At 45.0% G+C, this 17,109-nt stretch overlaps 1 protein-coding gene across 1 annotated transcript in view; it reads right to left on the bottom strand.

Moving 5' to 3' along the window:
• Nucleotides 1-17,109, bottom strand: part of hcn2b (hyperpolarization activated cyclic nucleotide-gated potassium channel 2b) — a 51,016-nt gene that overhangs the window by 21,969 nt on the left and 11,938 nt on the right. The window contains exon 3 of the mRNA XM_029255001.1: nucleotides 2,532-2,693. Coding sequence (XP_029110834.1) covers nucleotides 2,532-2,693 — 162 coding nt within the window. The remainder of the gene's footprint in view (nucleotides 1-2,531; nucleotides 2,694-17,109) is intronic.

Below are 17,109 nucleotides of genomic sequence, written 5' to 3'. Positions count from 1 at the left end.
TGGGGGGGCGCAGTGGTGCTTTCCGGTGGGTCTGAGGTTCGAGTCCCGCTTGGGGTGCCTTGCGACGGACCGGCGTCCCGTCCTGGGTGTGTCCCCTCCCCCTTCGGCCTTACGCCCTGAGTTGCCGGGTTAGGCTCCGGCTCCCCGCGACCCCGAATGGGACAAGCGGTTCGGACGATGCGATGTGTCGTTAAATGTGAGCAAAGCACACGTATTTCTTCTGCGCGTCTGTACGGGTGCGACTTCGTGGGTGCGGCTGCTCTACCGCACCGTGGTCCCACCGCAAAGACAGTTCATTCGGCGAAACTGGTTATGAGCTACGGGCCGATGAGACGACGTCGTGTCTTATCTGAACTCTGCCGCACAAAACACTTCGTTGGTGCCCAGCAAACAAATTTCACAATGAATTCCACACAGAGGTTTATTCTTTGCTACTCTTTGCTATTCCTGATATCGTAGGCATCGCTCCCGATCCTTGCGGCAGCCTACTTCCACTGGCAGGGCTGACATTTAACCAGAAATCGGGAGAGCTGGTACCGTAGTGGTCAGCGCTGCTACCTTTGGATCTAAAGGTCGCAGGTTTGATCCCACCTCCAGCTGCAGGACTCTTGAGTAAGATACTTACCCTAAATTGCTCCAGTAAAATTACACATAAATAGATAAATAATTCTAAGTCACTTGGGGGGGTACCACTGACTGTTGTGAGGTATCTGCAGCCTAGACAGGAGTTGAGAGAAAGGCCCACTGGGCGCAGGAAGCTGTGACTCACATCCACAAACAAGGTCTCCCGCTTCTTACTTGTACATCCTGCATCGGTGGATGGTGTCATCATCTCCCCTCGGGGAGGAACTCACACTTTTTTCCTACTCGTGGGAAACTCATGAGAAACCATCTTATTCTGGTTCGTGTCTCTATTTGTCTGTAAGAGCGACAGCCAGCATAAATAATGACATTTACCATTCTGGATCCCTCTATCGCCAAGCTGCACCGAGCAGCATTTGTCTGTTCCGGGCTGAAGATCTGTTGTTGCCACGGTTCTAGCGCACGGATCGTTCTGTTTCAACCAGTGGCTGAGCTTTTCTTTTTTTTTTTTTCTCTACCTGATTGCATCCTCAATCTCAGGTGAAATGAAAAGGCAGCGCGGCACTGCTGGTTGTGGTGCGCTGGAGCAGCTGGTGGGGCCGTGTCCCTACATGCGGCGCTGGGTAAACGGTGGAGAGGAACGTGCCACCAAGGAAACCATCGCTCGCCATGTGACATCATGCGAAGTAGAGGCTGTTTCACAGGCTTTGTGGCCAGGATGGATGCCATCAACGCTGTCTGAAAATATGCCTTGTTAAAGGTTACATTAGTAATTGAGAAATTTGCATGAAACTGTCAAGTCAATATTTTAATGGTATGTTGAAGATCAAACTCCTACTGCCAGAGAATGAACTAACAGAGTGAAAAAAATCAACAGTCGCGGAACCTTTTTGCTCGAAAATACCGTTTGCTGTTAAAGAGCGCACGCAGTTCATCGCGTAAACATGTTTTCTCCAGTAACTAAAAAGCACGAACATGTTGATAATGAAGTAATTCAGTGCGGATCTCTCAGAATCATTCTGGAATAGAGCGGACGGTCCAAAGCGGCGGTCCGGCGTAGAGCTGATGCGTGCAAAATGAGCCTGACAGCTTGTTAAGTAACACAGTTGGGAAGCGTTGCGAAGCTCCGCGCTCTACTGTGTTGCCGAATCCGTGTGACATCAGACCAGTTCTCCCTGATTCCTGGCTATCATCATTTTTCTCAGCTGTAAAAACCGACAGACTTACGGCGCCCCAGACAGCACGTCTTTATCGCGAGTGTTTTGGAAACCATGAAGGCGACTTTGACTTTTCCACCACTTTTCCGTTTCCTACCTTCCAGCTTCATCGGGCTGATATCGCTCCCTACTACAGATCTGGGAGCTTTTATGGACGGGGTCGGGTATTTCTTTGCGCTATTCTCGATTTCTTCAACCGGCGGACCGCCTTTGCGCAACTCCTGTTTGTCCAGGATCTTCTATCGCAAGACATTTTTGGATGCTACAGAACCAGCTGTTGTTTCTCTATTGAGAGAGAATTAACTTGGCTGATGGACATTTCCAGGGAATCATGTCGGATTCACAAATCTTTCTCAAGGGCACTACAGCTGCTCAACAGGACTGAAGCCAAAAGCACCTTGGAGGTAAATCTACATCTTTACCACAGAGCATAAATCTCAGGGTCAGCAATGAACGCCATGCTCACAAGCCCAGCTCTGGAAATCTCACCCATATCCATCAAAGAGAGAGAGAGACCCCATCACCTCTCCTGGGGTATAGGTCATCAACAAGAAATTTCCAGAACCTTCTATCCTGTTCCTTTGCTTCCAGCTGGCTCCAGGTAAGGCCCATCTTCTTCATGTAGACCTGCTTCCTTTGTCCAACCTCCCCTTGCAAATCTTATCTGCACTGAGTTATCCCCAAGGGCGGCTATGTCCTGAACGGAGTCATGGCGCTACTAGGGACACGTACCACCATTTTGTTGAGCGACACCCAGCAGTCGGAGGGGAAGTCCTGCAGCATGGGCACCAGGAACTGCAGGCAGCCGTCCCAGTGGCACAGCAGCAGCATCATGCCGATAAGGTTGAAGATACGCATCACAGCGCTTGCCAGGTCATAGGTCATGTGGAAGATCTGCAGAGAAAAGAAGGAAGGACTGTCATTGAGAGCCATACGCAGCAGGTCAGGGAGAAGACTGCTTCACAATGAATTTCTGGAAAGCCTTTAATAGGGACGCCGGACGCATTAGTACGCATCCTTCAAGTCTTAGCCGACTGGCAGAAGACCGGATGCTTTTCAGGATAACTCTCCATAGAGCGGCCATGAGTTGGTATTGACTGCTGAATTGATCTTTCCACAAAAACCTTTATTTTCACCAATGAATTAGTTCTTTGAAAATGTTTATGCTAAAAATCATGTACCTGATAATAGTAGACTATATATTTATAAATGCTTCTGAACATGCAAAACTACCAACCAGCTATAAGTACATAATGTCTGAAATAAACATATCCCTTATTATAACTCCTGATTTTCAATTTTTCACTTATTTAGACCGAAATTATGAAGACCACCTATCATTAATCAGTACGGATTTTCATTCATCTGGCCTCCATCACGAGTCTGGGCCCACGGCGTTTGGTTTGCTGCGAAAAATGAGGGTGCATTTGAAAACTGAACCTAGAGGCTATGTGAGGAAGACTGTGAGGCACACTGCATTGTGGGAAACGCGTACCCACGCTCTCCGTTGCAGTCAACCACTCTACAGTCTTGGGTGCTTGCTGATAAATTTGTTGGCATCCTCTGTTTTGCACCAGTGTGCTTTAATTTTCTATATATTCACTTATTTAAATGTGACATAGAGCCTTTGTTTTCCTTAAAGCAGCCCATGTACACTTTGATGATAAGTTTACTTTTACTTTTTATATTATGTTATTAGCTGTTATTCATTCTCTTTTAATGTTAACTTCATCCTTATGACAAAGTATCATTTCGGAGGGAACTTGGGATCGACTTGGAACAAACTGGAATTTTCACCTGTAAGAAATATTAGCTCACTATCAGTATCGGTTTTTTCAGCATTCAGTCTGTTTTCATCAGAGTTAGGATCTGATAACAGATACTGTTTAAATGTATTTAATCGGCATTCACAACTAAGAGCTGTACAAGTATAAAGAGTTTTGGTTTAAAATATATTGTGACCCTATTAAAGTTAATGACAACACAGGCACTTTTCTCCAAAGTGACTTCCAATGAACACTGTGTAGTGTTATCAGCCCACACACCTTATTCACCGCGGTGACTTACACTGCTAGATACACCACTTACACTGGGTCACTCATCTATACATCAGTGGAAGACACTCTCTCTCTCTCTCTGTCACTCACACACTATGGGGGAACCAAAACAGCATGTTTTTGGACTGTAGGAGGAAACCAGAGCACCCAGAGGAACCCATGCAAACTCCACACAGACTGAGCAGGGATGGAACCCATGTCCTCTTATACCACTCAGGTGCTGTGAGACAGCAGCGCTACTTGCTGTGCCACCCAAGTTTAACAATTTCATTTTACCCTAACTGGACACTTCCATCTTGACCACAATCATCATATTGCTGTTTGAGAAAAACGATGTGTATATTACACTATAGTGGATGGAAAAGTTTCTCTTTTGCCATCTAACGCTAACAGCAGCCAAATGTGACCATATATGTATATATATATATACTGTATATATATATATATATATATATATATATAAAATTATATTATTATTTTATTAAACTATGTATTATTGTATATAGAATAAACAAGGCTTGAGTAAATGTCCAAGGAACTATTAGTTTGCATGCAATAGCAATTCAGTAATGTTCAGCTTTTCAACCTTTTTGCTATATACTGTACATGTGCTGTGCTAAGATGGACTGCAGAGTGTGTACACACAGTCTTTGGGTTGAGGTTCCTGGAGGGATTTAACAGACCTTGGGGCAAATTGACATTTATTTAGTGAAATTTATTTATCGAACCTCAGCTTTGGACAACAGCTGGAAATAAAGGAAATCATCAAGTAGATGGGATACAGTGAACTGCTATCACAGAATTGTAAAAGTTTCTAGGATATTTATGTTATCAGCATGAAGAGGTTTAGTGATTTTTTCTGAATGATTTGGCGGTGATCAAAAAGGCATTTACCTATATACTTTCACATGAAATTTCAGTTTAAAAGTTTTACAGTACCAAAATATAACAAACAATCCATGTGGGTCTTTAAAAATAATAATATTTTGGAGGTCCGCCATACAAGATTCCATCCGTCCATCCAGCCATCCACCCATTTTCTTTCCAGCTTGTCCTTCTAGGGTCACAGTAGCAACAGGGAGAGCAGAGAGGCCCCTGTCCCCCAGCAACTTCCTCGAGCTCAGCCTGGAGGATCCCCAGCCGCTCCCAGGCCAACTGGGAGATATAATCCCTCCAGCAGGTCCTGGGCCGACCTTGGGGCCTCGTCCCAGTTGGCCGTGCCCGGTATACCTCCAAAGGGAGGTGTCCAGGGAGCATCCTTCTCAGATGCCCGAACCACCTCAACTGGCTCCTCTCAATGTGAAGGAGTAGCGGCTCTACTCTGAGTTCCTCCCGGATGTCCGAACTCCTCACCCTATCATGGAGAGTGAGTCCCAACACCATGCGGAGAAAACTCATTTCAGCCACTTGTATTCGCGATCTTATTCTTTCGGTCATCACCCAGAGTTGATGACCATAGGTGAGGGTAGGGATGTAGACCGACCGTTAAATAGAGAGCTTTGCCTTATGGCTCAGCTCCACCTTCACCACTACAGTCTGGTACAGCAACCGCTGCTCCCAGTTTGGGGCCAATCTCATGCTCCCTTCTCTCCTCACTTGTGAACAAGACCCCAAGATACTCCTCCATGTGGGGTAAATTCTCTCTCCTTACCTGGAGATGGCATGCCATCCATGCTGATTCTCATCCCAACCGCTTCACACTTTGCTGCAAACCATTCCAGTGCGTGCTGAAGGCAACCATGTGACAGTGCCAAAAGGACATCATCATCCGCAAAAAGCAGAGACATCACCTTCCGACTCCCACATAGCATGCCATCCTGACCTTGACAGCACCTTGAAATCCTGCCCATGAAAACCACAAACAGGAGTGGAGACAAGGCACAACCTTGGTGGAGTCCAACACCCACGCTGAACGGGCTTGACTTAATGCCGAGTACATGGACACAGCTTTCGCTCAGTGTGTACAGAGACCGAATGGCCCGCAGTAGTGGCCCCGGCATCCTGTACTCCCTAAGCACCTCCCACAGAACTTTCCGGGGAACACGGTCATAGGCCTTCTCCAAGTCCACAAAACACATGTAGACTGGATTAGCGAACTCCCATGCTCCCTCAATTTTCTGTGAGAGGGTAAAACGCTGGTTCACTGTTCCACGGCCTTTACCCACATTGTTCCTCTTCAACCCGAGGTTCAACTATTGGCCGGAGTCTCCTCTCCAGCACCCCGGCACAGACTTTCCCAGTGAAGCTGAAAAGTGTGATATCTCAATAGTTGGCACACACTCTTCGGTCCCCTTTCTTAAAGGTAGGGACCACCACCCCAGTTTGCCAATCCAAAGGCACTTTCCCTGAGGTCCATGCAACATTGCAGAGGCATGTCAGCCATGACAGCCCTATAACATCTAGGGCCTTAAGCAGTTCCAGACAAATCTCATGCACCCCGGTGCTTTGCCACCTTGGAGCTTACCAGCTACCTCAGTGACTTCCACCAGGGAAATGGACTCTGATAGCCTGGAAGCCTCTGGCCCTGACTCCTGTAAGGGAGGCATATCACTCGGGTTTAAGAGTTCCTCAAAGTGCTCCTTCCACCTCCCGACAAGGTCCTCATTAGAGGTCAGAGTTTTTTCACTCTTGCCGAGCACAGCTTGAGGGAAGCTCCTCCAACTCCTCTTGAGCCACCAGATGGTTCTGCAGAATCTCTTTGAGTCGAACCAATAGTCATTTTCCATAGCCTCTCCAAACTCCTCCCATGCTCTGGATTTTGTTTCTGCAACTGCAGCCGCTGCTGCTTTTTTCCTGCCGATACCTGTCTGCTTAGTCAGGAGTCCTCAGAGTCAACCAGGCCCTAAAGGCCTCCTTCTTTAGCTGGATGGCTTCCCTCACCACTAGTGTCCACCAGCGGATTCTTCAGTTGCCGCCACTACTGGCACCAACAAGCTTTTGGCCACAGCTGTGCCTGGCTGCTTCCACAATGGAGGTTTTCAACAGGGTCCATTCAGACTCCATGTCCCCTACCTCCTCCAGGACATGGGAGAAGCTCTCCCGGAGATGTCAGTTAAAATCATTCTGGACAGGGTCCTCCGACAATTGTTCCCAGCACACCCTCATTAAACGCCTGGGCCTACCAGGTCTGTCCATCAGTTTTCCCCACCATCTGATCCAACTCACCACCAGATGGTTATCGGTTGACAGCTCAGCACCTCTCTTCACCTGAGTGTCCAGAACATGTGGCCTCAAGTCAGATGAAATGACTACAAAGTCGATCACTGACGTTTGGCCCAAGGAGCTCTGGTACCAAGTATACTTATGAGCATCTTTGTGTTCGAACATGGTGTTTGTTATGGACAACCATGAATAGCACAGAAGTCCAATAACATTTCACCATTCAGGTTAAGACCAGGCAACCCATTCTTCCCAATCACCCCCCACCATATTTCCCAGTCATTGCCAACGTGAGCATTGAAGTCCCCCAGCAGGACTATGGAGTCTGTAGGTGGGGCCCTGTCCAGAACCCAACCCACCCTCACTAAGAAGGTTGAATACTCTGAACTGCTGTTTGGTGCATAAGCACACACAACAGTCACCCTGTGCAACTCCTGAGTAGGAGAGAGACCACCCCCTATCGAGGAGTTTAGTTCCAGAGCCAACACTGTGAGTGGAGGTGAGCCCAACTATATCTAGTTGGTATCGCTCAACCTCCCGCACCAGTTCCGGCTCCTTCCCCGCATTGAGGTTACATTCCACATGCCAAGAGCCAGTTTCTGTCATGAGGGGGCCACGCATCACCCTGCCTGCTCCTGCTGCCTGAAATGCATCGCACTCAACTCCCATGTCGGACCTCGCGGATGGTGGGCCCACATGGCACCCCTACGTTGCCTTTCCAGGCTGAGCCCGGCCGGGTTACGTGGGCTGCCCGGCCACCAGGCGCTCACCTAGGAACACTACCCTCAGGCCTGGCTCCAGGGGTCGGTCTCAGTGACCCTATTCCAGGCAAGGTAAATGTTCTCCTGCTTACGTTTTTCATGGGGGTTTTTGGATCTTGTTAGTCTGCATCTTCACTCCAGACCTGTTCGCCTTGGGAGACCCTACTGAGAGCATTCTGATTCCGATGATATAGCTCTGGAGATCCCTAGATCACGCCAAGGCCCCGATCCAGGAAGGGCCATGCAAGGTTCATAGTGCAAAATGCAAGAACCAGCAGGTCTGCTTGGTAGTGTAGTGGTTAGAGCTTCTGGGCTGGAAGGTCACAAGTTCAAACCCCATTTTCAGCTATAATACCCTTACATGAAGTTCTTACCCTAAATTGCTCTAGTAAACTTACCCAAGTGTAAAAATGAATAAATCATTGTAAGTTGCTTTGGAGAAAAGCATCAGTGTGGAGTCAAACAGAGCCAATTCTTATATTCCACATGAAGCAGCAAGAGGTTGTACATAATCTACAACTGAGGGCTAGTTATTAATATAGCTCCCTTTCTTTAACAGTTAATGGCACTGAAGGTTGGCATTCTTTTCTGAACATGCAGAACAGTGCTGATTTTTTTTTGTTTTGTTTTTAATGAAAAAAAAGAATCTTTTAATAAGAATCTTGCAGCACAGCACTGTGACAATGAACTGCTGGGAAAGAGAACAAAACAGGTAATCTATACATAAATTGTACCTTGAGGCAAAGCTTTTCTGAGAAACATTTTTGTGTGCAGAATGCTTAACGCACCATTGTAAACAATTCCAACAGCAGCTCTCCTGGCAAGGAACCAAGATCGCTCTTGAAGAACCTGGCAGGAAGGGAATATTGTTTATGTAGCAGACATTTTTTTTTTTCTGAAATATGAAAAAGAAAGGAGACCATGCTCGAGTGCTGCCAAGTGTCTGGCACACAGTAGGAACCATGTCTGCAACATCAAAACTTTTGAAGGCATGGGGTATTTTCACAGTAAAATCTGTGTTGGCAGTTATACATTATTGTAAAATTACAACATTACAACAAGACACCAGAGTCATTTTAAATGTTACTTAACTACAGCTCTTTTTAAAGTGAGTTACATATTACTTTGTGTTCTTGCACAATGCCATTATATGATGTGTTTGCCATGTCAAACTGTTTATCTGATCACATGTTAACATTACATTTACATTTATTCATTTAGCAGATGCTTTTCTCCAAAGCGACTTACAATGTTAAGGTTACAATTATCACAAGCTCACAATTATTTACCCATTTATACAGCTGGGTAACTAGGCTATAAAGGCTATATTAGGCTATAAAGATAAGGAGTGAAAAAATATGGTATGCAGCAAAGAGCTACAGTAAGTGGTTAGGCAATGGGTGATAAAACTGCTCAATGGCAAAAGGTGGATTGAGATCATTCTGTTTATAGAGAGACTGAATCTGAAAACGCACTGAAACATCCAGAGGTGAGTAGTTGCAAGTTCATTTCTTTCATTACTTGTAGTTAAGTAAATTTCTACAGAAAATCTTGGCAATGATAATTAATTATTTTCCTACAAGTATATTTGTAAAGAAAACATATACTTTTATTCCGTTACATTTTTGGCACCCTCTTGTCATTACTTCTGAATTTTTCACATTTTAATTTGCCTTAAAACGAATCATCAGTTTTACTGTTAACCATTAATAACACCTCTTCGGTGCCACCTGACCATTTTATTGGGAGTCGTTTGTTATCCGTCACCATTTTCACTTGCAGTGAGACCAATCGGAGGTCAGTGTTGAGTTGTGCACTGCTTTAAATGACATCCTAATTCATTCACAGGCAGGGGCAGTGGATTCTGCGGGGGAGAGGAGCTTAACTATGTTTAATAAGTGAACACGCACTTATTAAATTGAATAAACAATTTAAAGTGAATTTAAAGTGAATTGAACGAGATTTATTGTTGCTTTTGCAGTGATGTTGTAAGTTGCTGTTAACACAGTATATGGACTATGGCAACAAACAGCATTGTGCTTGTTCCTAATATTTAAAGTGTTAATATGGTAAATGTTCAAAAAGAGCTATAAAAATGTACACAAGTTGAAGCCATAACTCGTTTTTGTTTAAATACACGAAAGGTATTATTCGTCCGAAGTATCTTCACTGGGGGGGGGGTGCGCAGTGGTGCGGTGGCACAGTGGGTTGGACCGGGTCTTGCTCTCCGGTGGGTCCGGGGTTTGAATCCCCCCTGGGGTGCCTTGTGATGGACTGGCGTCCCGCCCTGGGTGTGTCCCCTCCAGCCTTGCGCCCTGTGTTGCCGGGTTAGGCTCTGATACCCCGCAACCCCCGTATGGGACAAGCGGTTCAGAAAGTATGTATGTGTATTTTTGCTTGCTTACAACTGCTACTAGAAATTTTGGAAATACGCGTTAATTGATATGTTAGGAGGCACAATGGTACAGCAGGGAGTGCAGCTGCCTTCCATGCCGGAGTGTGGATTTGCATCCAGCTCAGTTTGTGTGGAATTCGCACGGCTTTCACGCCTGGCCGTTCCATTTAATTCCCACAGTCCGAAGAGACGTGGTTCAGGTGAGCTGGTGACTCTGAATTGCCCACAGCGTGTGACAGTGTGCATTTAGTGCTACTGTGTCATGCACTGGCATCCCATTCAGGGTGGACCCTCCTTAGCCTTGTGTCCTGTGCATCTAAGAGAGGCTCCAGACCACTGGCACCGTCACTTCGAGAAGCACTTAATGACACAGAGTAATTATGATACTCAATGTGTGCGCCTTGAAAACGACTAAGCTGATGGCAGCACGCATATGGTGCAGCTTCGGGGATTTTTTCTTTCCCATTACCAAAAAAGCTGCACCCAGGGTAGTGTTATGAGACATGTTCCCCAAAGACAATGTCATAATAAATATTTCAGTACTAATTATGTGAATTTCCTTGCCATTTTCTGTAGTTTGTTTAACTTTTGAGTACTGTGAGCACATTCTCCTAATTTTACTGCAAAACTCACCAGATTTTGTTCTGCTTCAGTCCTTTTCCTCCTTATTGCATACCACAACATCCCATACGAAAGGATAATGTCAACGTAGAGGACGTGTATCCCTCTCTGTCTACCAAAGGATGTCAATGTCTTTAGACTCTTGCCACTTAACACTTGTAATAGTAAGTTGTTCCTCTTCTTTTTGTGTAGCTAATCATTCGCTAATTAAATAATATCTTGATCATCGGCTACACCCCAACCGGACTGCTCTGCTCTTCCACATGTGCCCGCCTGGTGGACCCACGCACAAAAAGTAAAGCACAAAGGTTCCCGGTTCCAGCTCCGTTGCAATGGAACGACCTCCCCCTCTCACTCAGAACTGCTGAATCCCTGTCCACATTTAAAAAGGATCTGAAAACGTCTTCCAGCCTCACTTCAATTGAAAATTATCAACGGGTGTTACGGTGGCTCAGGAAGTAGTGCTGTTGTCTCACAGCATCTGGGTGGTGACAGGACTTGGGTTTGATCCCTGCTCAGCCTGTGTGAAGTTTGCATGTTCTCCCTGTGTCTGTATGGAATTACTGTAGGTGCTCTGGTTTCCTCCCTCAGTCCAAAGACATGCTGATCAGTTTCCCCTTTAGTGTGTGAGTTATAGACAAAGTGTGTTCCAGTGATGTATGGATAAGTGACCCAGTTTAAGTAGTGTATCTAGCAGTGTAAATCACCTTGGTGAATAAGGTGTGTGGGCTCATAACACTGCATAGAGTTCATTCCAAGTCAATCTGGAGAACATCATCTGCTTAGTAAATATTCTGGTAAAGTTTGATGCAGCTACTCGTGTGATGAACATTGGTTCATATGGTGGAAACAAAAGAAACTAACTAGTTAAGAATCACACGTCTGCATCTAAGTGTCTCTTCCTGCTGATGTAATGAACACATTGTATTTTCTATGAGATGTTTGTCACTTTGGAGAAAAGCATCTGCTAAATGAATACATGTACATGTAAATGTAAATAAAAATCTCTACTTGCTTTCTAACCACAACTACAACGGCAGTATGAGCTCAGAACATCACATCAGTTCACACATATGTTAGTAGCCATATAAATTGTACTGAAGCTGTTTCTTATTCATTTTGATTTGCTAAAAGAACCACTACTTAGCTGGATACCGGCCTAGTTGATATCAACCAGCTAGGTGGATTTCTGCTTCATGGAATATATGAACCCTATACATCTCCCGTAGGGTTTCAACTTTTCTTTTTCACGTTGAGTGTCTGAACCAACTGACCATTTTTATCGTTAGTTACTTGGGTTAGGGTTACTTTGTCTTTGGGTTTTATTTTGATGGGATCATCAGTAGTGTAGCAGTTATGAGTAATAACTCCTAACCTGAAGGTGGTTCTGTTGAATCCACTTCTGTGACTGAGCAATGTGTTTACTCCAAACTGTTCCAGTAGAAAGGGATACACAACTGTGAATTATGTTGGGAAAAAATGTCAGCTTAATGGCAAATAAAAGCTATAACAGCTTGTTTCTTGTGAATCCCCACTCATAATCAAGGTTTTTCACCCTGAATTGTTCCAGAAATTACCCAGCTGTACAAATGGGTGAATAATGCTAAGTAGCTTAATGTACAAGGTCTACAAAGCTGATGGGTAACTACAGACAAAAAGGTAGCAGATGAATAACGGTTAACAAAAATACCTATCAGAGTGTGTGATCTTTTATTTGTTTTGTGTTTATTTCATTATTTCATATGACAGTATTTAACTTTGGCTAAAAATATTCAATTTATCAATTTGACTGAGGCTTTTCTCCAAAGCAACGTACAATGTTAAGCTACTTTTAATTATTTACCCTTTCATACAGATGGGTAATCTTACTGGAGCAACGAAGGGTAAGTACCTTGCACAAGGGTGCTACAGCTGGGATTCAAACCTGCAACCATTGGGTCTAAAGGGAGTAGCTCTAACCACTACAGCACACACTACTCTGGCTTTATACACAAAGCCGTTAACTTTGTTAGTGATTCACGACATTGAAAAGCATAACATGAATCGACATAATTCATGAACTTCAGCAGTTTTTTGACAATTTTTTACTTCCACCCAAGAAAACTTTTGGATGGGTGTTTTTTTTTTTAATGTAACAGTACTTGAGTATTTTCTGACAACTCGCTTCTTGAAATATCTTGGTTTTACGTGAAAACTATACATTTACCGACTTAGTTCCTCAGAAATAACAAGAGCTTGATTCCATTGAAGATGATTAATCTGTTGACTTGCACTCACTCATAATGCACCAAGTTCATTTTATATGGGATTTAAACCATGTGTTTTCAAACTAATTGTATTATTACTGTATTAGCAAATAACATGTAATAAATTACGACTTTAACATGACGCAAAACAGCACGACTAAGAACAACTAATGTTTTGACGTCAACTATCAAATTCTTGTTTGGGCTCCATTCTTGAAAAATGGCTCTGATTTGTCACTAAGATATATATTTTTTTGCCAATATAATATAGCGCATGTATGAAACATGATTCATCAGCTACCCTGCCTTCTTTCCCACATCTACTGTTCTCCTTTATCGCACGGTGCTTTTCAGTCACGGTCACAGACCCCAGAAAAGGAATAAAGCTAATGAAGCAATCAGAAGCCATGACGCATGATCAGACAAACTGGCTGTGATGAATGATCCTGATCCGGCAGTATCAGTTACTCACACGCTCTTATGCAAGCGGCATGGAATTGAGAGGGCCACCCAGCACTCTGTGTGTCATCGGCACTTGCCTGCTTACTGCAGGACAGAAGCAATCTACTTTTTCCATTAGTGAACTTTCCCTAAACCCTAATAGAGGCCATTGATTTTTTTTTTTCTGACAGCTCCTATCCTGGTGAGGTTCGAGGTCCGCCGTATGATTATGTTTGGATTTATCAAAGCAATGTGTCGTATGAGACTAGAGTGAGTATAAAACACATCATTTATTACTGTGGTCTTTTTCACTGTGTCCTTCCTCTGTTGAACAGCCATCCCATTATGCACATGTGAATTTACCAGCGATCCAGTGAACTAATGGATTGAACGAAGGGCGAATGTGTTGGGAAAGCAGTGCTGTGCTGATGTTTACAAGGCAGTTTCAACGTGACGATTGTTTTTTTGGGAGAAGGTAAGACGCACTTTGTCCTGATTATTTCTGATGCATTACGTTCAGAGAGAGAAGTAAGAGAGCGGCACAGGTGACTAAAGGGTGCGATTTAGTTTTTTACCTTACGTTTTGATCCCGGTTCTAAAGCAAGGATGTTTTGGAGGGGGTTATTCTAGGAGAGCAAGTTCGGGACTCAGATCTCAGGCCTGCCTTGCATTTGGGCAAAGAAGGCTAAACGAAATTTCCGTGATTTGCACGATGTGCATTGTACTTCTAATATTTGCACACTCACTTTGGTGACCATAGACTTGCTGCACTCTGTCTGAACGGGTTATACTGCATATTTCAACTGGTCTATCTTCCAAATTCAATACTTCACAGTATTCATACCACCGAAATGGACAGCGCAAGCCAATCGCCACAGTGGACTATGGACAATGTCCCCACGTTTCGCCCCTTGAAAACACCCAATCCCAGTAATGAATATTATAGCGATGATCTCTCATAATTCATTGCTGCTGTATTAATTTAATTACTGGTCAGTAACAATAATTTGATTGCTGCGATTACGGCATAATCTAATGAATATTGATTTGTTTTGATTTTTTTAAACGGACTCAACCGTGCGCGAGACACGTGCGCGACACGTCCTCCCTGTCCGCTCCTCGAGCAACACGGCAAACCGGCAGCAGCAGCTACAATTACTAGAGGTGCAGCTGCAGCTCCCTAAACAAAAGAAAATGATCACACTGCCGCCCACGTACCAGCGATCCCTAGTTGTACAGCAGATGGATGTGGTTGTGACAGAGTATTCTCTTTGGGGAACTGCCCTTGGGCCTCTGGGCCGGGCTGCGGAGCGAGCGGCACAGCAGCGGCGCGGTACTGCGGTGCGAGCCCCTCTGTGGGCAGCTAATGGCTCCGGGTGGGCGGATGGGGGGATGTCAGACACAAACGCAATGCCTCCTCTGAACCAGCCTGCTTTAATACCCACACGGACCTGTGGAGGCCAGGGCTTGAGTAGTTATTTAACAAACAAGGAAAAGTAATTACTCCCAAATCCCATCGAATCCACCTGATGTGGGTTAGTCAGCAGTCTGCGCGAAGAGACGACCTTCACACTGAATCTGACGGATTGCGCAGAGAAGGAACATCAGAACACAAATAATGCATGAAGCCAACTGTCAGCTTGCTTAACAGTTGTTGTTGTGAGGTTTTTGCATTTTTTGCATTTATTAGCGCTCTGAGGTCGGAACGGCGGCGCTTCGTTTCATTTCGGTTCGCAAAGCCGGTTCATCTGCATGGGAGGAAGCGGCAGGGGATTCGCTGAGCGGCCGCGCCGTCTTCAGATCCAGCGACGTCTGGCACCGCAGTCGAGTCTTCGAAGTAAATAACTCTTCGAGTCAAGCACAAGATCTATCTTCCTCAAAGCCTCAGGAGCAGTGTCTCGCTGTTCGGGATTAAACGCTCAGCTATCCAAACACAAGGCGAACACTTTAACCACTAGGCCACATATTGGACACAGTCCGCCATCTCGATATAGACATAACTACTATGACGTCTCTTGTCTACGCCCTCAAACGCAAGCATCGAGGTACGAGAGGAGACAGCCGGGTTTCGGCTTGGATTTCATCACCTTCCATTCTTTCCTTTTCATTAATGTGCGAGAAACATTGACCGTCGCTCGCTTACGGACGGCAGCGCCTCGCGCGGAAAGCCATGCTCCACGGGTACCTCTCCGTAGCGTGATACGTAATTAGGGGTCTTGCCTCGCTCAAATTCATACTCTATAATCAAGAAAATCACCGGTCCGCTCCGAGCAATACGGAACACGCATACAACTGAGTTATTTAGCTAGAGCTGGATTGGAACCAGAACCAGGAGTCATGGTGAGAATGAGTAACTCAGCTGTTGTTTTCGGGTCTTTTCATGACATTATCTAGCTATTCTAAATGTTATTATTTGAATATGTATTAGTGCTGTTTTGGCAACATTGCTGCTGTAAAAAATAGACCAGAGTGCGGGGCACCGAAGAAGAAAAAATATTTTTAACGTCTAGTCAGGGATGTCAGGCATACAAAACGTATTATGCAAAAAAAAGAGGAGGGACAGTACAGTGGAGCGGCGAGTACTGCTGCGGTTGGTGGCTTTTCTCTGGTTTCCTCCCACGTTCCAAAGATATGCAAATCAGAAGAACTGGTCACTCGAAATTGCCCATCATGTGTGAATGGGAGCGTGTGTGCGTCTGGCTACCCTGCGATGGATGGGAGTCCCGTCCAGGGTGTGTCCCTCCTCAGCCTTTCGCCCAATTCTTCCGGGAGCGGCTCTGATTCCCCGTGACCCTGATTCGGACACGCGGTTATTGAAAATGAACGGATGGAAAACAGATGTGAAAATAAACAGACTATTAGGAAATGACTGCAGTGCCATCACTGCATTTCAGGAAGTATCAGTTATTACTGAAACGGTCATAGCATCTGCTCTTAGACCGGATGCTCTACCGCCTCGGTTTGGTAGCCTCGGTATCTTACGCGCCGAAAGCTTTTCCATCCCATCTTCTCCTAAATCCTTCCACTCCTAAATTGGATTCTCTCTTTATACTATCATCGTAAGGCCTACAGAACCATCTGCTTATCTATGCTACAAGTGCTACATATGTAAAAGGTTAAAGCAATTACCGTAATGTGAACGGGAGAGCAGTGCTGTACAGTAGTTCTGCCTCTGGAGAGAGGCAGAGGGAAACTGACCAAAAAGAAGGTCTCCATGGCTTGTCACTGAACTCATTCATTGGCGTTTCCAAACACCACAATTAACCGTAAAAGATTGTAAGCACTGCGGTGTTGGATCTAATTTTAAGCCATGACCTCTTCGCAACATGCTACATTTAAGCCACCCTTTCGAAGTCTTCTAAAGCCTGGCCTTAATGACGGCATGTATAATAAGCACAATATTTTCAATGAACGGCAGCGAAGACTAGAAAACCAAAATGGATGATGAGCTGCACGCTGCAGGTCAGCCATTTAATCAGATCCAAAAGCCCCTCAAGAGCAGCAATCCATCAGTTTAATCATAGCAGCATAAAGCTTTGTATGTTTGCCCCTGCGGCCAAAATGTGACATAAATCAAAGATGATGACGAGAGAGACAGGAGAGGCGTTTCGGTGTCGGCTATAGAGCAAC

Source organism: Scleropages formosus, chromosome 9 (assembly GCF_900964775.1).
Source record: "Scleropages formosus chromosome 9, fSclFor1.1, whole genome shotgun sequence".
Lineage (NCBI taxonomy): Eukaryota > Metazoa > Chordata > Actinopteri > Osteoglossiformes > Osteoglossidae > Scleropages > Scleropages formosus.
This window is presented reverse-complemented; position numbering and strand designations above follow the sequence as displayed.